General features: G+C 40.4%; 1 protein-coding gene across 3 annotated transcripts in view; it reads left to right on the plus strand.

The window, feature by feature from the left end:
• The first annotated feature begins 27 nt into the window (after positions 1-27).
• LOC113025274 (carnitine O-acetyltransferase-like) overlaps positions 28-25,082 on the plus strand; it is a 37,548-nt gene continuing 12,493 nt past the window's right edge. For 2 of the 3 annotated variants that reach the window (XM_026172840.1, XM_026172842.1), the window contains exons 1-9: positions 1,749-1,937; positions 2,293-2,426; positions 5,827-6,123; positions 7,650-7,768; positions 7,921-7,974; positions 8,693-8,858; positions 9,920-10,094; positions 11,632-11,810; positions 24,117-24,217. In XM_026172840.1, the coding sequence (XP_026028625.1) occupies positions 2,397-2,426; positions 5,827-6,123; positions 7,650-7,768; positions 7,921-7,974; positions 8,693-8,858; positions 9,920-10,094; positions 11,632-11,810; positions 24,117-24,217 (1,121 nt within the window). In that variant the 5' untranslated portion in view covers positions 1,749-1,937; positions 2,293-2,396. Of the gene's footprint in view, positions 119-1,748; positions 1,938-2,292; positions 2,427-5,826; positions 6,124-7,649; positions 7,769-7,920; positions 7,975-8,692; positions 8,859-9,919; positions 10,095-11,631; positions 11,811-24,116; positions 24,218-25,082 lie in introns of those variants that run through there. The other variant, XM_026172841.1, reaches the window with a different exon arrangement.

Raw genomic sequence — 25,082 nt, forward strand, 5'->3', positions numbered from 1 at the left:
GCAATTAAGGTGGAGTAGACAATCAGAGCCCTATTCAATAAAGCAAGTTCAGCGTATCCAGGTTATCTTTACATTATCTGAATTCAGTTACACTACATTGGTAATCGGAGCTTCATTGGTAAGCTACACCCATCCTCCATCTTCATTTTCACCAATGCCAGCATCTAGAATGTGGGGGATCCTATCCTAATTCGTGTCATTCCTGGGTCTCCATTCTGCCATATTGGTTCATCTGAGTTTAAGCACTAAATAGCTTTTATTTGAATTTTCTATAAATCATGTTGATTGGATGAGCTATCCTTATTTGCATTTAGAAAACAGGCAGTGAAAAATCAGCTCAAAGCAAAAAATGTAAGTTCATGTTAAAGTTTTTGTCAAATTAGGATATTGTCAGGTACATTCTCCAGTGTGTCACTTGTAATCTCTTGCAGGTTTTCTGCACGTCTGGCAAACCAAGCATGTAAAAAGTAGTTTGAGTTCCCCAATTATTATAACTTTGGTGCTAAAACATGAAAAAGTCTGATGGCAATACTAGTTTTACTGTTTCTAGTCTTACCATCACTTTCAATTGGCATAAGACTTGTCTGAGCAGGATGCGTGACCATAAAGACACAAGTGCATCTCACATGACAGAAGTAACCCTGTTCAGGGATTTTGGCCTTGCAGTTCTGCAAAGTGTTTTTTCTTTCCCTCAAAAGCGTATCTTTTAGATCTTCAATAAACATCAGATGAGCTGTGTCTATATTTACTCTGTTTTCTAGATAAGAGCCTGCAGGGCCTGCCTCAAGTGACCCGCTCCCTCATCCCTTCCTCTTTAACAGTACAAAAGAGTCGAGTCATTGTTAACCCTGAATAATCCATTTGCTTCTAATAATCTTTTATAGTTGTTTTTATATGTGGAACATGCAGGGAAAGAAGGCTTCAGTAAAAGTTGCAGCTTGGGTAAATCAGCATAAATCCCCATGGTAAATTATTCTACGAACCTAACCTGCTCTGAGAGATTTTCTAGGAATGGCGACACTATTTTCTGGAAAACTAATTGTCAGTGGAGCCTAGCCTGTAGCTTAATCAGCAGAAAGAAATCTGCATACTGACCAATCAATTCTCCAGAAAACAGCATCACCATTTCAGGAAAATCTCTCAGACCTCTGCAGGGAGACTAAGGATCTGAAGATTTTTAGTAGCATCTGAACTGGTTGTTTCCCTGATGAGCATTGGTAATGTTTCAAACATATTAGAGATTCTCTGCTGGGGATTACAGTTTATATAAGCAAGGCATACCATCACAGAACGCACACCAAGAATTCCTTTTTAAAGAATAAAATTATTGATTCACTTTGATCTGTTGACAACCAAAGTGATTTCCATGTCTCCTTTATTAGGCTGTAGGGGAGTAAGTTTTAATCCACTGCAAATGGATCCAATTTAAATAAACAGCAACACCGAGAGCAAACTGAGAGATAAAATCATTAACTTAAATGAAAATGTTGATTTTAATGCTATTTGCGCTAAATAACCAGATTAATGATTTTCTGCATTATTGACTGTGCCCTTTTGGCAACAGTGTTGCATTTTCCAGTTATCTTTTTTATGTTCTTTATAGATCCTATACAATTTTATCATCATGTCATAATGTCTGTGACGAGAATAGGTGTCATTCATAGGGATCATTTAGTGTGGAATAAAAGTCACATGATCCATGAAACGCCCCTCTTAGATAGGCCAGATGCTGCTAAAACCATCCATTTCATGTGGGTTACCTTACTGAGTTAACTTAACCAGCTCGTGGAAGTTTGCTATTGGTGTAAACCCCACAAGTGGAAAATTCCTATTGGTGGAACATCGCTAAGAAGAGCCATTAGTTCTAGGGCCTGTTTAACTCTGACTATTTAAGTCCCTGCTCTTCTCTCTTGGCTTGTACTGCAAGGCGTCTTAAAGTAAGTTAAAAAAACAAAACAAAACCAACAACTATATATTAATTTAATTTTGGCTGTACCTGTTCTTCTGTTTAAACACTTGCTGTTTCACCCACGGGGCAGTACAATATGACATCATCCCCACCCATGTCGGTAACAAACTGATAGATTCTCAGATGCACGCAAGTAAGGGAACAGTCTCTTCAAGAATTGAAGAATTTTGAAGCTTGTCCACCACCAGATGGGGCATGCTAAATCTGAATATAGCATTGCTTTATGTATCTGAGTAACATTAGAAACTTGCATTAAAAAAACAAAACAAAAAAACATTAAATCCGGAGAACCTGTCACACTCGTATTTGTCCTGTTTATTTAGGTAAAGCATTCGTGTGAGTGTTGGGAGCAAAGTTCTTCGTTTGCGAACACCTCATCGTCTTATTTTACGCTGGTGAATACCGTCCAGCGTCATTCTGTGGAAATATGATACTGAGATTCTGCACCAGAACTGTGGTAAGAAATATCCTTTCATTTAACTCCGTGGTTCCCAAACTTTTTTTTGCTGGGCCCCCCTTTGTTTTACAAGAAAAATGTTCGCGCCCCCCCCCCCGCGTGCACGCGTACGCACACATCCTCCAACCACACACACCCATATTTTGCTCCATTGCGGTTTATTTCACACCTCAAACATTTAGTAAACAATTAAGCAAATACAAGTAATCTGCGATAAATTACAGGTAGTAAGAAAATAAACTAACTCTTTTACGCTGCGTCTGCACCTACACGGGTATTTTTGAAAACGCAGCTGTTTCGTCCACACGTAAACGGCGTTTCGAATCACCGAAAACTGAGACTTTTTTAAAAAACTCCTTTTTTATGTTTACGTGTGGACGAGGAATACAGAGCTGGTCACGCAACGTCAAAGGTATGTGCCTTTTTTCATGTCAGCTGTGCGCCACGTTATTGTTTACATGAGATGAATTGCAGAATGGCAGATAGAGACAAAATACTGTTAATCTGACTATCTGCAGGTTTTACACGCTTACATGGGGGAGACCGGGGATAGTTGTAACATTTTTGACATTTCTGTCTGTAAATTGGAGCTCTTTTAAGGTAGTGGATTCAAAATGTAATGCAAAGTATTTACATGTCTCTGCTATTAAATAGTTCAGCACAATTACCCATTGCATGGTATGGCCTCAAACACAAAGAGTGAAATGTTACAATTAACCCCATAGTCTGGGTTAGTTGTAAACATATCCTGGGGTGAAATGTAACACAATGAAATAAGGGTACTAACAAAACATTAACATGCAATCTTTGTTTATTCAACGTGTGTGTGTGTGTGTGTGTGTGTGTGTGTGTGTGTGTGTGAGAGAGAGAGAGACACAGAATGCAGAAATCTAGCTTTGCAACATATTCCAACCCCCCAAAAAAGACAAGTTATGGAATTTTCTGCAACTGAATATTTCATTAATTTTGGTTGGTCTTCCTTGAGTTTGGCCTCATTGGCTCAGTGGGCATTATAACCTACAACTCTTGCACCAATTTTGAAAATAACAATGAAGCTGAAAAAATGTAGTTGTTCACCAGCATCGCAATTCCATTACTTTTTATCATGGCTTACCTTGGTGTGGTTTGCAAAGTGCTTCAGAAAGATGAGGAAATCTGTTTCTTGCACCCATCCTGATTTATTTCCACTACCAGTACTTCCTACTGGTCCATCTCTGACACAGAGGTCTGCATAATGTATGTGTGGGAACACAAACAGTGGAGGAATTGTGTTGCCAATGGCATTAACCGCATATACAAATGCGACCAGTGAACCTCTCTCTGCTGATGTCGTTGCCCCAACTTGTTTAATATAAGTTAAAGTAATAGTGTGGTAAGTTGCAACATCTGCATTATTGTTACAACTAACCCAGACTGTTGCTGTTACAACTGACCCAGAACTCCTATAGCCATGAACTAGCTAACATTACAGCCAACGGCTAAAACATTAGCACTAAAGACCTACACAGAATATATCCCCATAGACATACAAATAACATAATTTAAGTTTGATGAGTTTAACTGCAAAGCAGATAATGTTATTACAAATTGAAATAAAGTAGAAAAACTTACTTTTTGGCATACAAATTACTTTTTTCATGTTAAATTGTCTGTGTTTGACAAAATGTGTTGATTTTTCACATGTAATAGCGGAACTGAATTGGGTATGTATAGGATGAGTCACATCATTTGAAACTTAGCCCTGATTGGAGAAATTGGAAGTGTTTCAACTGACCCACGTTACAACTATCCCCGGTCTCCCCTATACTATGTGTATCTCCAAAATGACAGGAGTAGTTAGGCATTACAAGAAGTGTTTGTGAACTAAAAATCAAGAATGTGGGATACTGTTTGTCCGTGATTTAAACAGCCCAGCGCTGCTCCCTACGAAGGGAAAACAAATTCTGCAGGGGAGACCTACCTCGGCACTTGTGCAGGTGAAGCCAAAGGGAAGATATGCTTCACCATATTTTCTAGTCTTTGGCTTAGAATGAAGTTGGTTTGGAAACATATTCAGCTATGCTTCATCTCCTGCTTTGCATTTGTGTAGGCTCCAGTGCTAGCAGTGTCCAAGCGTTTTGTCCCCCCCCCCCCCCCCCCTTTCATCCCATCATTTCCCAGCTCATCACATCTGGATCTGTTCATAGCACCTTATTTTACATTTTTGATCTGTATTCCTTATTTAAAATGTCTCATCTTCCAAAAATATACTGAAATACCCAAAATGAAAGGTTAGTTAAATGTGAAACGTTGGCTGTGAGGAAGCCATCATCGATCAGTAAAGGCTGATATTAGATAAACAAACATAATGAATGGTCATAAACCTTAGCAAAGAGTTTTTATTATTATTCTTAAATAAAAAGGGCAGATCCACTCTTGAGTCTGTTACTATATGGGTGACTAATATCAGAGGTCCATCAGTAAATTGTCTGATTTGTACCAGAATCTTTTTCATACGTTTTGTCTCTCTCAGGTTACAGATGAATAATTAGATTTAAAATCATAATAAAAGTGCTCATTTGAAGTACGCAAAAGCTGGAGACAATCCCAGCTGTACTTTTCTGCATAAGTAATAAATGGGTACAGGCCACCAGTCTGTCACAGACTGACAGCCATTCCAACCTATGACCAATTTAGAATCTCCAGTTAACCTAACCCTAACAACTGCATGTCTTTGGGATGTGGGAGGAAGCCACAGTACCCAAAGAAATCCCACACAGACATGAGGAGAACATGCTAACTCCACACAGAAAGCCGCTAGCTAGATGTTGGATTTAAACCCAGAACCTTATCGCTATAAATGGTAAATGGACTGATTCTTATATAGCACTTTTCCGTTCTACTTCAGCACTCAAAGTGCTTTATACAACATCACCCATTTGCACCCATTCCAACAGTACTTTTTTTTTTTCTAAATTTAAATATACACCAAAGTGCTTTGTATCCAACATTTGCACACATTTATACTCATCATTTCTTCTTCAAATTAATGACTAATCTTTAAAGTCTGGTCTCTTTTCCCCATTGGATATGAATATTGTATCAGTACCTCAGCAAATGAATAATCAATCATGTTTCATCATACTTTATCTACTCTTTGGAGATTAAGGAAGTTAGATGATGTTTTAGATCATTTATGCAGAAAAGTACAAAACTTTAAAGTGTTAGTTTTTCTTTCTTTCTCAGCACTCTCAGTTAATGCTAGCATAATGCTCATTTTACTGTCTTTTTTTTTTTTTTTTTTTTTTTTAAGTCTTAGTTTTATTTCAATCCATATATTGTTTCACTGGCTGTTGACCAGCCAGACTGTTCTCTTATTACTCATGTTGTTCTTCACCTCAGTAGTTCTTGTAATTATCAGGTAAAGATGGGCATGGTGAAACCCTGTGCCTTAGTCAGTTCCTGCCATTTGATGAAGCCTGTATCAAGGACTTGTGTTAATGGCAGATGCCTGACCTACCAACAAGCCCTGCCAACTCAGCCAGTGCCCACACTTCAGCATACCTGTGAGCGCTACCTCATACTCCTGGAGCCCTTTGTGGAGGTGGATGAGCTGAAGAGAACAAAACAGCTGGTTCAAGAATTCCTGAAACCAGGAGGCGTTGGAGAAAAACTGCAGAAAGGCCTAGAAAAGAAGGCTCTCAATACTGACAACTGGGTAAGCCTAACAGCAGCACTGAAGGGGAGCTTATAGGTGCGATTGTTATGAAAGCTCACAGGGAGCTCTGAGCCTCTTATTCCTTTAGCTTTAAGTAGTGACTTAATTAATTTATCCACATCTTCAAAACTTGACTTGTTTTTTTTTTTTTTTAATTTGATCATTGTTAACAAGCTTTCAAGCTGGTAAAATTAAACTCTTACTGAAAAAGCCCTTACCTGGTCCTATCTTAGCTAAATGTACACAAATTTCTAATCTTTTTCATTTAATAATTCTCGGTTCTTATCAAGACTGCTGAGGAGTGATAAACTAAGTTTTCATTGGTTCTCACAATGAACTTGTCTTTGTGTTTGTCCTACTAGACCTGAGTGCAACATTAAACAACGCTGACCATAGCATTTTACTAGAGAGAGCAGAAGCCTTCATTGGTATTAAAGTAATGCACTGATTTAACAGTGGACCACTGTGACTGTTAGGGTACCTGGGTCGTTGACCCAGTGGTTTCAGTTTTGTACCTTTTTTATTGGTGTTCTTATCTTAGTTTGTTTTTGTGAAGGTTTTAGTTTCTGTTTTGCATTTCCAATTTTTCCCCAGTTCTTCTTGATGTTTGATTATGTAGTTCTCAGGTGTGGGTTTCCATGCTCCCTCTATTCTGTGTCCAGTCAGTGTCTGTGTCTGCCCTGTTCCCACATCTGTTACAGTGCCTGCTTGTGAGTCTGTGTCTATAAGTTCAGTCTGTTTCCTGTTTTATTTTGAAGGTCCATGTCTTATGTTAATGTATCTGGTTTTGCTTCCCCTGTTTCATTAGGCCTGATTTGCCCCTGATTTGCCCCAGCTGTGTTTCCCTCCTGTTACTCATTCCCTGATTGCTCCCTCTGTGCCCTGTGTTTCTCTGTCTCTGTGTCGTGATCTACCCTTATCTAGCTGTGTGGTCTGTCTGCATAAGTTTACCTTGGAGTCTCAGTTTTGTTACTTTTTGGAGTTCAGCATTAAATGGTAAATGGCCTGCATTTGTATAGTGCTTTACTAGTCTCCAAGGACCTCAAAGCGCTTTACACATTCAGTCATCCACCCATTCACACACTGGTGATGGCACTGACATTAAAGCTGTATTTAAGTTCACCCTTTGTCTCTGACTGTCTGCACTTTGGGTCCTTTTCCTACCTGCACACAGCCTTCACATAACAGTCACTCTGTCTCCTGTCTGTTAGTCAACCTGGCTATATACATTTAAGTACCTCAAGTTGTATTCTCAAAATTCACAATACTCACTATAGAACCCTCCCTTTTTTTTATTTTTTTTTTTTATTTTTTTTTTATATTATTATAAATTATGACTTGATGTCAGTGATATAGATCTTCATAAATTGCAGCATAAATAGATCAACAGATACACTAGTTGAGTATTAGCAAGTTCTCAATAAAAGTGCAGATGTTATCAACTACATTTAACTTATTGTTGCACAAACACAATCCTGAATTTTCTGGATGGACTGTAATACATTCTTGCACTTATCTGTGTTTAGTTAGCAGACTATATGGTGCAGACTGACTATCTTGACAACCGTCTGCCTGTGGTGGCTTATTCAAATATCAGTGGTTCCTTTCCCCGAATGGACTTCAGGGATAAGCAGGGACAAATAAGGTGAACTATATAACTGTATACTGCATTGTGAAGGGGGGGACAATAGATTCTGAAGGTCTGAATCTTGGCCGTTTCTGATTGCTATATTAGGGACGTTGTATTATGTCAATGCCATGCAAATGTTTAACTAAATAATCATGTTCTCTGCCTAGGTGTGCTGCCAAAGTGATAAGAGCTATTTTGGACTTCAAGACTATGATTGACAAGTGAGTATTATCAGCTCAAGTAAAAAAAAAAAAAATGTAAAAGCTTAGAAAGTGGCAGGTATAGACAGTTATTATTTAAAATTCAATATTCTGTGATTACCTCCTGTCAAGAGAATGGTGCTAACGGGATCTGGGTTTACTGTATCACTACAGTATAGTCATTTGGGTTTCCAACCTCCAACCAGGACTGATAACATTTGAAATGTCCATTGTTTTCCTTGTGTGGGGAAATGCACATTACATGGTCAAAACTTTTTTTTTCTTCTTCTTTTCTTAGCTTAGCTACCTTGCTATTAATTCCTAATCACATTTTAATTTGTTTTCTCAAAGTTGGTGTGAAATATCAAAAGCTGTGGAAAGCAAACTTGCAAACAAAACAAATACACATACACCATGCTAATGTACTTGTACTTGCACTTGTTATTTGAAATGGCTTTGAGGGTTGTGTATCTGTCTGTCTGGAAATGAGTAATTGTGAGTTCCAGGTATACCATAAACACATCATGTGATCATATCCTGGAAGTTTCAGGTCATTGCAGTATAAAATTGTTGGCATTTCCCTTATAAGGCTGATACTGATTTTTACTGTTTAGTATTATTCCCACACATAAAAATAAGTCCTTGTTTCTTATGTGGCTGAGGTTTAACTTTAATCAAAGTGCCATAGCTTCAGACATGAACAGTAAGAAATTGTTGACACAGGCATCATGTTTAACAGTGAGACGATACCAGTTGATTACCTGAGAGGAAAACCCCTGTGTATGAACCAGTATTCCCAATTGCTATCATCATGCCGTATTCCAGGCCTGGAGATGGACTCTGTTGTGTTCCATGGCAAGACTTCTTACCCTTCCAGATACATTACATTGGCTTATAACAGTCAGGTGAGGAGCACATCATCACACACTTGTCTGACATTCTGGGACTGTATTCATCCATTTACAAAGAATGGTGTTATAATGCATCTTAGTAGAAAAAGTGAAGGTGAAGATCAAATTATCAAGCAGTTTAAAAGGTGTAGAATGCACAGTTTTCACTGTGCTAACTGCAACTGCATCTTCCACAATCCACAAATCATACTTCTCCAATATTGTTGAGATTCAGCCCTCAACATAAACGGTAATATGTATATCACAGGCACTAGAGACAAGGATTTTCAGGAACTCTGCCAATTCATTTATATTATAAATCATTTTATGGGGGAAGTCAATTCTGGAGCCTTTCACAGCTGACTTTGGGTGTGCGGTAGGAACATCAGTCCACAGTGTGCACCAGTGTTCACATTTGCACAAAAACTTCCACAGGCTCCTGGTAAGGGCATTATACTATGAACGAGTGGAGATTTAATTTTATTTTTTTTGTATTAACAACAGTTCTTATAGCACAAAATTACAAATAAAGTTGGGCTAAAAACAAAAACATCAGACTGACATCATGTAGATGAGAAGTTCAAATTGCTTTAATAAATAATGTTATTATACAGCTTTACAGAAATCGATAGGAAAAAATTCCTGAATAATCCTTTATGGCAGCGAGGCTGAATCCATCAGAGGGTGAAGGAGCTCTGCTGCCTCAGAAGTGTGGACTTGAGTGGGAGTAATGTCCATGCTGTAGAGCAGTTTGTCTGTACCTCATTTCTGACCAATGATGCTTCCAGCCTTGAGGATCAGTTTGATCCTTCTGGCACTGATGCTGCAGATTAGCAAAAGCCCCAGACTGCATGGGATGGTGATCATGGCAAAAGGTTTCTTTGCTCACACTGGTAATAAGTGTAAATAAAAATTAAACTCTGTGCTAAATGGATCTTTGTCAGATGATGCACATCCAAATTTCTGAAGGAATGTTTTACAACCAGTTATTTAATTCTCTTATGGTGAGAAAGTTCACTCTCTCATACACTCCCTTCCAATAAGGAGCCTTGCTTTTGTGTGTGTCCTTGCTTCAGTTCTTTATGGTGGATGTCTACAATAGTGATGGGACTCCTTTGACTGTGCACCAGCTTTGTGTTCAGCTGGAGAGAATATGCAGCTCTTCGCTGGAGACCAGCACAGAGCCTGTTGGCATCCTCACCTCCTTAAATCGTGACTCCTGGAGCAAATGCTATGACAGATTGATCCAAGGTGAGCACAATTATGCTTTTGTACAGTTGTAAAGAAGCTAATGTATATGTAAGGGGGATTAACTGGGAAATGCTGTAATGCAAGCGCTAAACTGATGTTAAAACTAAACAACGTAATACTTGATCATAAGAGGCCAGGTAAAATTGGAATTTCTCCATGTAAGAAAGTTATATTAAGTAGTCAGTGAAAACCAAACTGCTTTATTGAATCTCTGGAAAAACCCTGTTCATCTCATAGCATAGCTTTATTTTATTTTTTATTTATTTTTTTCATTTAAAAAATAAAAGGTAGAAAAGAGCATGTGGAATAAGAGTTGCCACTATGAGTGTTCATTAATTTGACGAAGGGTGATGTTTTCATAATAAGGGTATAATGGGCACCAGTGGATTCCACTAAACTGAGCTCAGTAAACTCTGTCCTGTTTTTCTGAGTGTTTACAGCCAAGCCTCACACATTGCCGTTCTGTAATAATACTAGGAATTTATTGAAACAGAGCAGAACTGGACTTAACGGAGCGTAGGAATGTTTATATAAATTGGCCAAAATGCAGCTGTTAATGGGACTGTGCTACTACTAAACGGTATGTTGTGTTAGTCATATGCACAGTATTCCCACTCTTATGCTTTCCTCCTTAGACATTTGAGATCATTTATTCCATCAACTGTTTTTGTATTGTTACAATTGATTTCAAGGTGTAATGCAAAGAGTAGAGGGGATGTTTTTAAACCTACTTTGAACACTAAAAAGTAATTTGGCAGACGTGGGGGAAATTGGACAGAGGCAGGAAAATCAACCTCCTCCTCCCCAGCAAATAGAACCTTGAGTTTCACACACTGCAAAAAACCCCAAAGTGATGCATGCATTTATGAAACTGGCATTGTAACACTATCTTGTCACACAGACTGCTTAGTATCTGATGGTTAATGCAAACAAATGGCATTTAAGTGACCCCTTACAATCAACTGACTCAATCTTTTATTTATTTTATCCTAGTTTAATCACCATCTTGACACACCCAAAGTCCGTTTGAAGATGCGAGTGGTCCTTGCGGCCTGGTCCTTGTAATCAAAACGACTGTTTTAGAGGAAAAGGGATCAAAAGTTTATTCCATATGGTTATAATTCTTTTGGTCACTCAATTGTCTCGGTATTAAATACTAGTGAATAAAAGTAAAGTCAGCATTATCACAGGGGAAATGGCGGTGATAATCTGGGTGACAGACACCAAGAATCCCCTGAAAAGCAGAAGTGCTGGGACAGGGGGACAGAGACAAGGTAACAGTGCATTTGAGAGGACCCTTGTATTAAAATGGCGTTTCCCTATATGAACAACATAATAAAGCTCTGGTTAATTCAGTTTCTATTGACTAGCATATACTGCAACATTTGGTCAACAACAATGAATTATTTTTTTTATTATTATTATCAATGGTAATATACAAGTTATGCAATAACTTCTAAACGTGTAAGTAGGCATAAGTATTTGACTGAATATGAATGGGTATCATGTATGCTTTGTCTGTTGCATTTGTGTCCAGATAAGCCCAACAAAGAAGCGCTGTCAGCTATCCAGAGGAGCATCTGTGTAGTATGTCTGGATAAAGCCATGCCTCAAGTGCCCGATGACATGTACTCCAGAGGTAATGTCCTCCAGATGATGCATGGAGGAGGCAGCCAGTGGAACAGTGCCAACCGCTGGTTTGATAAATCAGTACAGGTGATTTGAATCATAGTAGATAAACTTCATTTGTATAAAAATGGTTTGGTGTTGTGATGGACCGAGTTGAAGAACAGGAGGAGCCCAGGAATTATTAGAAAAATATAGTTTCCATTTATTTAACCCCCAAAAATTATATTTACAAGACTAATAAATGTTGAGCTCATAAAAGAGGTCAAAGAAACAAAACTGAACTCAGGCAAAGACTGCAACCTTAACAAACCAAATGACTGCCCAAACGTACATAATTGACCTAAACATGAAATGACATACAAGGGTGTATATATAATGGCTGATCAGACCATTGTGACACATGAGGGGTAACAAACAAAACACAATCATAAATCACAAACAGCAGTACAATCTAGTTTGTTAATAAACTAAACACTAAAGAAGAAAATCAAAAAACCCCATTAAACCCTAAACTCAAATATTTAATTAAATACAAATACTTTGTTTTTAAAGTAAAGAAAACACACATTCCCCCTTCAGCAGGAAGTGGTGGTGTGGTCCAATTATCTTCCTTCATATTTAATGGTTTCAAACCCTGGCTACCATCTTTTGTCCGGCAACTCCCAGGGATGATGGCAGGTAAGAAATAAAAAGACAAAGGTTAGTCAGAAAGCAAAGAAATGAAGTAGTATGAATACATAAGTAAACTAAATGTGCGCGCTTACAAATAGAACAAATGTATCCAAACCAATCAATAAAGTTATTGGAAACTAAAATGTATTAATATGTTCAAATGAAGAATGAAAATACAAAAGTTACCGACTTTAGAGTGTGGCCATGGGTTTGGCCATCACACACCCCCCCACTTCTGGATCTTCCATCAGGCAGCGAGAGAGGTAATCAGCAATGGTGTTGTCTTTACCAGGGATATAGTGAACCTTAAACCAGTATGGCTGCATAGCCAGATTACCACCTAGTGATTCTCCCATTAGTGTCTTTCATTCTCTCCAGCCACTGCAGGGCTTTGTGGTCAGTTTGAAGGATGAATTCTCTTCCCAGCAAATAATATTTGAAAGAGTCAAGTGCCCATTTAATGGCCAAGGCTTCCTTCTCAACCATTGCGTAGCGGCTCTCCCTTGGTAGCAGCTTACGGCTGATGTAGGCGACAGGATGTCGATCCTCTGGTGGTCCCTGCAGAAGCACTGCTCCCAAACCCTTTTCAGAAGCATCAGTCTGCAATGTAAAGTCTTTTGTGAAATCTGATGAGTGCAGAACGGGGTCCTTACTCAGGGACTGGCGAAGGTCTTTGAAAGCTGCAACAGCTTCAGCTGTCCACCGAATCTTATTGGGACATCTTGAGCCAATCCTGTCCGTCAGTGGGGCTGCTCTAGCTGAGAAGTTGGGAATGAATCTGTTGTAGAATGCAGCCATGCCGAGGAAGGATCGCAGCCGTTTCCTGGTTTGTGGAAGAGGACATGATGCAATTGCATTAATTTTGTCAACCTGTGGTTTAATTGTCCCACCTCCAACAGTAAACCCGAGGTACTGGACTTCAGTCCTAGCAAGAGCACACTTTGCTGGATTGATGGTAAGGCCTGCGGAACACAGCCGATCCAGCACGATCCTTAGGTGATCCACATGCTCTTCCCAAGTTCCACTGAAAACATCAACATCATCAAGGTACGCACAGGTGAATGCTGAGAGCCCACAGAGTACCTTATCCATTAGCCTTTGAAATGTTGCTGGGGCCCCATGCAAACCAAATGGCAAGACTGTGAACTCGAACAATCCCCACGGAGTACGGAATGCTGTCAACTCTTGAGACTGCTTAGTGAGAGGTACTTGCCAGTATCCCTTGGAGAGATCAATGGTCGTTAGATATTTTGCCTTCCCCAAACGCTCAATGAGATCGTCAATGCGTGGCATTGGGTAAGAGTCAAATTTTGATATGGAATTGAGATACCTGAAGTCGATGCAAAAACGTATCGTGCTATCCTTTTTCGGAGCCAACACAACAGGGTTGCACCACTCACTTGTTGAAGGTTGGATGATTCCAAGAGACAGCATGAGGTCCACCTCCTCCTTTAACTCCACCAGGAAGTGTTCCGGTATCCTGTAACTCATACGCTTCACAGCTGCATCAGGTTTTAAAACAATGTCATGCTCCACCAGACTCGTGCGACCTGGGTACTTTTGAAATATGTCTGAATTAATCAGAGGCGTTACCTGAGACTGTTGCTCACTGGTGAGATGGCTCAGGTCCAGGACAGAGACTGTTACTGAAGGCAAGTAGTCATTAACTTCTTCCTCCTCATCCACGCTGTGAATAAGCAAACCCTCTGTTTTATTCTCAGTGCGTGGAATCCATTCCTTAAGAAGGTTAACATGGAGCACTCTACTCCCTCGCTGGAGACCTGGTGTAGAAACTTTGTAGGTAGTAGGTCCAAGTTTCTTCTGTACTTCAAAGGGTCCCTGCCACTTTGCCAGCAACTTGCTGTCAGAAGTTGGCAACATTACCAAAACCTTCTGGCCAGGGACAAAACTCCTGTGGCGAGCTTTTTTTTTTTATCAAACAAAGTCTTTTGTTGCCTCTGAGCAGCTGCCATATGGCTCTGAGCCAGTTCACTCATCTGCTGAAGCTTTTCTCTCATATGAATAACATATGAAATAACATTGACTGATTCCTCTTTACCTTGCTCTCCCTCCCATGAGTCCTTTAGCAGGGTCAATGGGCCTCTCACCTCATGGCCATAAAGAAGCTCAAATGGGGAGAAGCCAGTGGAAGCTTGAGGAACTTCCCTGTAGGCAAAAAGGAGGTATGGCAGCCACTGGTCCCAATCAGACCCTGTATCATTGACAAACTTTCGGAGCATTTGTTTGAGAGTTTGGTTGAAGTGCTCCGTCAGTCCATCTGTCTGTGGGTGATAAGGGGTTGTCCGCACACTCCTGATGCCTAACAGCTTATAGACCTCTTTCAACAGTGTGGACATAAAATTAGTGCCCTGGTCAGTTAAAATCTCCTGTGGGAATCCAACCCTTGAGAACAGTTGAATCAATGAGGAAGCTACAGTTTTTGCTTTAACAGTTTTTAATGGAAAGACTTCAGGATACCTCGTAGCATAGTCTGTAATGACTAGCATAAAGCGATTTCCAGATTTACTTTTTTCTACCGGACCAACTACGTCCATGCCAAGACGCTGAAATGGTATACCGATGATTGGGAGAGGTTGGAGTGGTGCTTTGGTGGGGACCCTAATTGAAGTCTTCTGACATTGAGGACAACTCCTGCAAAACATAGCAACATCTGAGCGCAAGCCAGGCCAGAAAAAGTATCGCTTGATGCGAGCGGTGGTCTTATGCTTCCCCAGGTGGCCAGCCCAGGGAATGGAGTGCCCCAAAGTAAGCACTGTTTCACAGGCTACTTTAGGTACCACTAACTGTTTAACCTGGCCGTGCTGGTGGTATAAAATGCCATCTTGCAGAATGTACAGCTCTTTATTTGTGTCAGATTCAACAGAGTCCTTTTCCTTAGCCCTCAGCAACATGGCAGACAAAGTTGGATCAACCTGCTGCATTTGTCTGATGTTCGTAGGTACTGAAAAACCTAAAGGCATATCTGGAGCAGCCTGAACTGATGTCTTTCCAACAGTGTGTTGAAATTTTTCACGTCTTCTTTGACTGCGTGGCTTCCGAGACTTCCCGGGATCTGTCTCTAGTTCAGCCTCAAAGAAGGGTAAAGCACTGAGGGTTGCATAATGCTCATCCTGATTTTTAGTTTGAGCCCTTGTTATAGCAACATTGCACTCTTGCACTTCTCTCAACAAATCATAGATGACTGGCAGATCCTCCCCAAGAACTACAGGATAGGGCAGCTTATCAGCTACACCAACCTTTAACAGATAGGGTGTCCCCTGCACTACAATAAACAGATCAGCAGTAGGGTATGGTCTTTCATCACCATGTATACAGCAAACTGATATGGTTTCAGAGGGGCATGTGTAATCGTTTGACACATATTTCCTGTGTACCAGAGTCTGTGTGCTGCCAGTATCTATTAAAGCATTAATTTCTTGTCCATTAATCTTAACTGTGGTGATTTTATTTGACTGCTTTCTCTCAGATTTAATATCCACATTCTGATGAGGCACGAAACACATCTGAGATAATTTTCTTTGATTATTAGGACACATGGGCTTAGTGTGACCTTCCTGTCCACAAAGGTAGCACACTGGTGGCCTTTTACCTGGCTTCGAGCTATTCAGGGGCTGCTTTTCCCTTGTAAAGGGCTTACCCACACCCGTCGCTGACCTCTGAGGATGCTGAGGGGGTTGCAACCGACGTGAATCTCTGGCAGCCTTCCATGCACTGTTGCTCCATGGCTGACTCTTACTTCGGGCAGCTACAAACACATCAGCCAGGGTGGCAGCCTCTGCAGCAGACTTTGGATTATGCTCCTTAATCCAGACCTGAAGCTCAGGACACAGCATTCTTAAAAACTGCTCCAAGATAATAATTTCACCAACTTCTTTTACAGTTCTGTTTTTCGGCTGAATCCATTTTTCATAAAGTTCTTTCAGTCTTGCATACAGTTCCTTGGGACTCTCATCAAAAACTTCAAGACAGCGAAATCTTTGCCTGTATGTTTCTGGGTTTATATCATATTTTTGCAAAATGGCAGCTTTTACCTTGTCATATTGCAGTGAATCGTCCACATCCATATTAACATAAGCACTTCGAGCCTTACCAGTAAGAAGAGGAATGAGGTGAAAAATCCAGTCTGACTCAGGCCAGCTACAAGCAGCTGCAATTCTCTCAAAAGTGGTCAGAAAATGTTCAACATCATCTTCAACAGCTAGTTTCTCCAGTTTAGGATGATGAATATGCACAGACTGACCTGTTAATATGGAGGCTGAGCCAGAACCCTCATGCTGAGATGTTGCTTGTGTCTGATAATCAGCTGGAGTTTCAACAGACTCTGGATCAGTTGATGTGGGCTCTGGAAGTGGGGTGGTTCTGGCCTGCACTTCCATTTGCAAAAGCCGAAACTGGTGTTGCAAACTCTTAAAACGCTGTTCTTGCAGTATAGCATCCTCTCTCTGCTTTTTATCTCGAACTTCCTGTTGTCCCATGAAAGCCTGAAGAATCCCAGCAATATCAAGGAGAGTTGGCTCCCTGGTATCCTCTCCTTCAGTGTCTCCAGCCACAACTGAAATTCCTTCTTCCATCTCCTTCTCCCTCTCTGGCTGCTGCAAGGCCTCTCTGGCCTCCATTTTATTTCCTCTCTTTTGGCGCACAGCATTCTGCATGGCTCAAAAAGTTTGTCAGGGGAGGAAAAAGGGCAGAAAAATGCAAAAAAAAAAATCCTGTCTCCTCAACTGAAGGATCCCACTTCTGACACCACATGTGATGGACCGAGTTGAAGAACAGGAGGAGCCCAGGAATTATTAGAAAAATATAGTTTCCATTTATTTAACCCCCAAAAATTATATTTACAAGACTAATAAATGTTGAGCTCATAAAAGAGGTCAAAGAAACAAAACTGAACTCAGGCAAAGACTGCAACCTTAACAAACCAAATGACTGCCCAAACGTACATAATTGACCTAAACATGAAATGACATACAAGGGTATATATAATGGCTGATCAGACCATTGTGACACATGAGGGGTAACAAACAAAACACAATCATAAATCACAAACAGCAGTACAATCTAGTTTGTTAATAAACTAAACACTAAAGAAGAAAATCAAAAAACCCCATTAAACCCTAAACTCAAATATTTAATTAAATACAAATACTTTGTTTTTAAAGTAAAGAAAACACACATTCCCCCTTCAGCAGGAAGTGGTGGTGTGGTCCAATTATCTTCCTTCATATTTAATGGTTTCAAACCCTGGCTACCATCTTTTGTCCGGCAACTCCCAGGGATGATGGCAGGTAAGAAATAAAAAGACAAAGGTTAGTCAGAAAGCAAAGAAATGAAGTAGTATGAATACATAAGTAAACTAAATGTGCGCGCTTACAAATAGAACAAATGTATCCAAACCAATCAATAAAGTTATTGGAAACTAAAATGTATTAATATGTTCAAATGAAGAATGAAAATACAAAAGTTACCGACTTTAGAGTGTGGCCATGGGTTTGGCCATCACAGGTGTAAAAAATAAATAAATAAATAAAATAAAATTTAATTAATTAAAAAAAAATTCTAGAATCACTTATAAAGTATTTTAAAAATGTATATATAATTGGATACAAAATCACAGAAGTGAGTACAAAGAATATTCTAACAAATCATAAATTTTAACTTTAAAACCTTAGGTGCAACTAGGTTGAACGGTTAGTTGGTTTGTTGTTGTAATTGTCCTAAGTGCCGCATTCAGTACTGTGGACAATGATGTATTATTACAGTGACTAGAGCATGCAATAGGTATTGTTGAGAAATCAGTTTTACCCCGGTTCTTTTATTCGTCAAAACTTCCAGAGACGGCACCGGAACTCAGTAGCCATTTCACAAAACCTTTATTCATCTTCATTTAAGCATGCATCTTCTAGAAGGGAAGACGAGGCCGGTGTCCCTCTCCAAAATCTTCACCCCTTTGTTAGTTACAGCCAGATTTATAGAAGTGACCCCATCATAAAACCCCCTACGGTGTGCTGCAAACTCTGTCCAGGGCTCTAGACTAACTTTTTGCCATGGTTGCACTGGTGCGCCTAAAAATAAAATTTAGGCGCACCAGCACAAAATTTAGGCGTACAAGCACAAAAGTTAGGCGGACCCAAATTTTTAAACTGCATTACTTAACACCGCAGTTTTACATGTTCACGTTTTTTTTGATTTGTAAATGATTAACTAACAACCTTTCAAAATGATTAACTTGACACCCCCTTTGCTGCCCAAATTAACAGCAGCTCCATCAGCCCCCATAGCAATGATTTTATCCAACCAGTTACTGCACTGGTCCCCAAGAGCAGCAAATGCTTTCTTTGAGGCAGCATAAATTCCTAAACAAATTAAAAAAAAATACCATTTACTTATCAGATCAAGAGTTTACAATGCAGTCTTTTTCAGTTTGAGTTTCTATATTCATGTATTATTGCTATGTTTAATTTTCAATGATAAGAACATGCTAGATATGGTTAATTCAGTAACACGACGTAATATTATTAATCATATACATAGGCTACGTGACATGACATGGCTTACCTTGGGCATGGGCATGCTGGACCTCAATGTGTCCAATCAGTATATTCGCTGGTCTTCCTTTTTGCAAGATACGAGCGTACACAATGACACATTCTTTTGTGGCGATGTCTGTGTCTCCATCGATCAGGAAGGCCATGTATGTACTGTTCGCAATTTCCACTGACGTCTTTTTTTTCAGTGTGTCAGCGATTACGCCTATAAACTGGGCGCACGCAACATCATTGCTGTATGTGGGGTTTATGTCCAAGCCATTTTTCCTGTGAAGAGTTATTTCTGACTTGAACTTAGTAAACGGAACTTCTTCTTTTGCAATATTGTAGGCGATGTTAAACTTAATGATCATCTCGGCCTCCTCCGATGACCTGTTTACTCCTGCCTGCCGCTGAAAGGCAGTGGGGAGCGGGGACATTTTGGCAGAGCATTTATCGCGGCATATAATGTGTCTTCTCGATGCTGTATGCTTTTTCAGCGTTTCAATTCGAAACGTATTAGCACCAGTGACAAATGCTGTGTTGCCGGCCATGGTCTTTCCACACTCGCGACAATAAATGCAGTGCATCATATTGTCAGCTTGGCTGTATCTTAGCCAGGGAAACTGGTCAAGCCACTCGATTCAAAATCTATACATTTTCTCACTTTTACTTTCAGTGGACTCCGGCTGGGAGTCGATCGTATGTGGCTCATTTTCTGATGCCGTCTCCGGACCAGTGTTTGACAAAAACGGAGAGGTTGATGGCTCCGTGTCAGAGCGCTGGCTCAGAATTTTGGACTGATCAGGCCTTAACTTAACGAAAAAGTTATCAATTGTTCTTTTCATATTTTCTCAATACCAACTTCATACACTTCTGACCTGGGCTACTCACCCTTCTCTATCTGCCCCCACTTTCAAACGTAAACACAAGTAGGTCTGCAGGAATATCTGGACCACGGCCAATCACAGAGGTCCCCGCCTCTGAGTATCTCTGATTGGTTTAGAACACGACATGGGCATAATGTGTGCCTGTTGTTGAACACACGGAGACTTTCAGGGTTGCTGAAACTTTTTTTTTCCGAGAAAATACTTGGTTGCACCGGTGCGACCAAGTATTTTTTTTACTTGGTCGCACCGGTGCAACCAAGTATTTTTTATTAGTCGCACCATGGAGAAATTTGGTCGCAAATGCGACCAAATTGGTCGCACTCTAGAGCCTTGCTGTCTGTGTCTATGTGCACGAGCACATGAATGCCTACATGTGCACGTTCCCGCGTGTCTATGTGAGTGCTCGTGTGTGACTGTGTACGCATACCTGTGTGTATGTGTGAGTGCACATGAGTGAGTGTGCGTGTGGATGTGTGTGCGTGACAGTTAAAACACTGTGGGTGTAGGTAACTCCCTAGAGGTCATAAAACCCCTCTGGGGAATTTCCACTCAGTGGGGGAGGTCTCCTACACTCTACTCCTAAGTTCACGACACAGTCAGCCTTTATTACTTTAAGGGCAGTGTCTCTACAATAGTTCTACATTATATTTTAACACATTTCTAAACTCTAAAATCAGCTAAACATTCTACAGTATCTAATAGACTTGTAGTCAAGACCGCCTAAACCAAGACAACACCAAGACTGGAGGGTATCGAGACCAAGACAAAGTTGAGATGAGACCAAGGCCGAGACAAAAGTCTTTGAACTACAGCCAGATGCTGCTTCGTTTACGGGTGTCAGGCATATTTATGTGTTTTTGCGATGCACTCTCACAGCCCTCCTCACTGCTGTCTACTGTCTCACTCACTGAGAGGACAGACGCACGCTCCACTTGACTGTCGCGTCTCTCATCCTCTGTTTTTCACATAATGATATTATCCTATATCCTCGCATGTGTTTGTCCACAATATGGAGGGATTGGAGCATAACTGAGCCACTGCGTGAGAGCTGAGCAGCTAAAGGAAATTAAGTGAGGAGCCGGCTCTCATTCAGTGGGAGTCGACTCTTCTGATTGACTACAAAGCACTCTCTAAGCACGGCTCTTAGAGCTGATGCTTTTGCACATGACCGAACGTTATGTTGTGTGTCAAGGATACTGTTGACTCCAAATCTATTACTATTACTATAGTAATACTATAGTACTATTGCAAAAACTGTAATTAGATTACCGTTACTTTCCCGTAGGAATGCTGCGTTACTGCATTACTAAAACCGTGATTTATTTATTTATTTATTTTTTGCGAGAATGTCTCATGACAGTGACGTAAGCAAGTGCAACGTTCGTGACAACAGCTGTGTGCAGATCAACAATGGATAATATATGGAGTGCGGGAGAGAGTATGAGCATGCAGCGTTTAAAGCGTGGAAGTACTGACCTTTCTTTAAGTTTGATTCCATAAAAAGTGACAAAAACATTAGCGTCCGTTGTGCGTGGGAAGAAAACTTCTTTTTACAGCGAAAAAACCCCTAAACTTCCAAGCAAGCACCGAGTGTGCTACGACGTAATGGGAAACTCACAGAGAAACTCGCGGATTCTTCAACTGACCGCAGCACACCTGCACCAGAGGAAACCTCCGCCTACCCTACTCCTGCTTTACAGGTGAAAATAGAGCAAAAGGACCGCTGAGTCTTTGACTTTATTTATTTTCTGCTGTGTTTTACTTGCATCTATTTGAAAGAGTGAGTGTAAACACAAAAACTATTTTATTTTATGTGCTGGAATGTGCAGAAAATAGGTTTAAATGTTAAACTAATTTATTCAAGTCAGAGAATGTTGCATATAATTAAATTTTTGCTTGATGCATAAAGTTAAAAGATTAAAACTGATAAAACAAGTTTAAAAAAAGATACTTTTCCATTTGATTACATTTTGTATGATGGATTATGCAGAAAAAGTAGAATTGGGCTGAAAGCTCTATTGCTTTATCACCTCTTCAGGTTGTAAATCGTGTTTTTAAAAAGTAACTAAGTAATTAATTACTTTTGAAAATAAGTAATCAGTAAAGTAACGGGATTACTTTTGGGGGGAAGTAATCAGTAATTAGTTACTGATTACTTTTTTCAAGTAACTTGACCAACACTGGTGAGGAATCTTGGAGACCTTGTAAACCAGGATATGTCCTTTGGTGGGCATGTTAAACGAATATGTAGAACTGATTTTCCTCCATTTGCATAAGCATAAAATGAGAAATATCCTGTCTCATAGTGATGCAGAAAAACTAATTCCTGCATTTATTACTTCTAGGTGGAACTACTGTAATTATTAGTTCTTCTTCTTTGAGCAGATTTCTCCTATACTGGCTTCTCTTCATTGGCTCCCTGTTAAATCCACAATCTAATTTAAAATACTTTCACAACATACAAGGTCCTGAATAAACACTTCATCTTACTAAGACTTTAAAGTACCATATGACCCAATTGGAACATGTGATTGTTAGTCTTTTCTCTGGATTATTGTAGGTTCTTTACATTAAAATATAAAGCAACTTGGGGCAACTGCTATGATTTGGCCTTACAGTGGGGCAAAAAAGTATTTAGTCAGCCACCGATTGTGCAAGTTCTCCCACCTAAAATGATGACAGAGGTCAGTAATTTGCACCAGAGGTACACTTCAACTGTGAGAGACAGAATGTGAAAAAAATAACAAAAATGCAACTCAATACTTTGTAACATAACCTTTGTTGGCAATAACAGAGGTCAAACGTTTACTATAGGTCTTTACCAGGTTTGCACACACAGTAGCTGGTATTTTGGCCCATTCCTCCATGCAGATCTTCTCGAGAGCAGTGATGTTTTGGGGCTGTCGCCGAGCAACACGGACTTTCAACTCCCGCCACAGATTTTCTATGGGGTTGAGGTCTGGAGACTGGCTAGGCCACTCCAGGACTTTCAAATGCTTCTTACGGAGCCACTCCTTTGTTGCCCGGGCGGTGTGTTTTGGATCATTGTCATGTTGGAAGACCCAGCCTCGTTTCATCTTCAAAGTTCTCACTGATGGAAGGAGGTTTTGGCTCAAAATCTCACGATACATGGCCCCATTCATTCTGTCCTTAACACGGATCAGTCGTCCTGTCCCCTTGGCAGAAAAACAGCTCCATAGCATGATGTTTCCACCCCCATGCTTCACAGTAGGTATGGTGTTCTTGGGATGCAACTCAGTATTCTTCTTCCTCCAAACACGACGAGTTGAGTTTATACCAAAAAGTTCTACTTTGGTTTCGTCTGACCACATGACATTCTCCCAATCCTCTGCTGTATCATCCATGTGCTCTCTGGCAAACTTCAGACGGGCCTGGACATGCACTGGCTTCAGCAGCGGAACACGTCTGGCACTGCGGGATTTGATTCCCTGCCGTTGTAGTGTGTTACTGATGGTGACCTTTGTTACTTTGGTCCCAGCTCTCTGCAGGTCATTCACCAGGTCCCCCCCCCCGTGTGGTTCTGTGATCTTTGCTTGATGAGATCTTGGGTGGAGCCCCAGATCGAGGGAGATTATCAGTGGTCTTGTATGTCTTCCATTTTCTTATGATTGCTCCCACAGTTGATTTTTTTCACACCAAGCTGCTTGCCTATTGTAGATTCACTCTTCCCAGTCTGGTGCAGGTCTACAATACTTTTCCTGGTGTCCTTCGAAAGCTCTTTGGTCTTGGCCATGGCGGAGTTTGGAGTCGGACTGTTTGAGGCTGTGGACAGGTGTCTTTTATACAGATGATGAGTTCAAACAGGTGCCATTCATACAGGTAACGAGTGGGGGACAGAAAAGCTTCTTACAGAAGACGTTACAGGTCTGTGAGAGCCAGAGATTTTCCATGTTTGAGGTGACCAAATACTTATTTTCCACCCTAATTTACGAATAAATTCTTTACAAATCCTACCATGTGAATTCATGGATTTTTTTTCACATTCTGTCTCTCACAGTTGAAGTGTACCTCTGGTGCAAATTACTGACCTCTGTCATCATTTTTAGTGGGGGAACTTGCACAATCGGTGGCTGACTAAATACTTTTTTGCCCCACTGTATATGATATATTGAATTAAAATGTATTCTTGCGTCACAATTTGCAGACAGTCTAAAGATCTACAGAGCAAAACTAAAACTGAAGCACAATGTCTTAATTACTGAAAGATATAGACTAATCCAGCTTGAAATGTAATGCTAATGGCTGTTTTGCCTTCTTTGTTTCAGTTCATTATTGGAGAAGATGGGGCATTTGGTAACAACGTCTCGCATAGTTGTGCAGATGGTACAATTGGTATGACCTTGACTGATTATGTTTCAGCATCCATGTAAGTATACATTTAAAATGCAGTGTTCTATAGTTTAGTTTTGTTGTTTGGTCTGTTAACAAAAGCTCAAATATGAGGCAAGGTGACTTCTAAAAATACATTATTCTTACCCTAACACAGACAAGTGTATTTCTTTTCCATTAAATTTATAAGACACAAGGATAGACTGATCCTTGTGCTTGGGGCTTGGACATGGAGGCAACAGCCTAAGGAGAGAACTTTCAGAGAAAGCTCATTTCCACTGCTTGTAAAGGCAAACTCATTCTTTCCGCCAATTCATTGACCATAAGTGAGCATGGGGACGTAGCTTGATCAACAACTTAATCAACAGCTTCCCTTTTACCCTCAGCTAACTTCACCACAATGTAGTGGTGCAACATCCACATCATTACAGAGCCGGCAAAAGTCCCATGAACAGCTCACTCCTGAACAGGATATTGAGATGAGTTCTACGTAAGCTTTTCCGGTTGAGTGAACGCTGGCGCGACTGGCTGCCGCTACTCACCGGCCACCACTCACCACTATCGCTAACGTTAATGCTACTGGACTCTGGACTTCTGGACTTTTGTCCTACTCCTGTTTCTAAGGCCCACCGGTGTCCCTACCCGGCTGTTCCTGTCCATGATGTGGCCTTTCAGGATCTATGTACTCTCAGTGTGGGTCTGGATCCTTATGTCATCGATCTACCGACTCGGCACTGGACTTCATCAATATACAGCTGATGAGCTCCTCTGCCTCCGCTTCTCTTTAGCTGCTCCGCCGTTGGCTGCTCTTCATTTCCACACGGACATTGCCTTCCTCCCTCGTCGAAAGTACGTACATCGAGGCTCCCGTCGGTATTTCCATCAGGATAATTCCAAACCAA

Source organism: Astatotilapia calliptera, chromosome 7 (genome assembly GCF_900246225.1).
Source record: "Astatotilapia calliptera chromosome 7, fAstCal1.2, whole genome shotgun sequence".
Taxonomy (NCBI): domain Eukaryota; kingdom Metazoa; phylum Chordata; class Actinopteri; order Cichliformes; family Cichlidae; genus Astatotilapia; species Astatotilapia calliptera.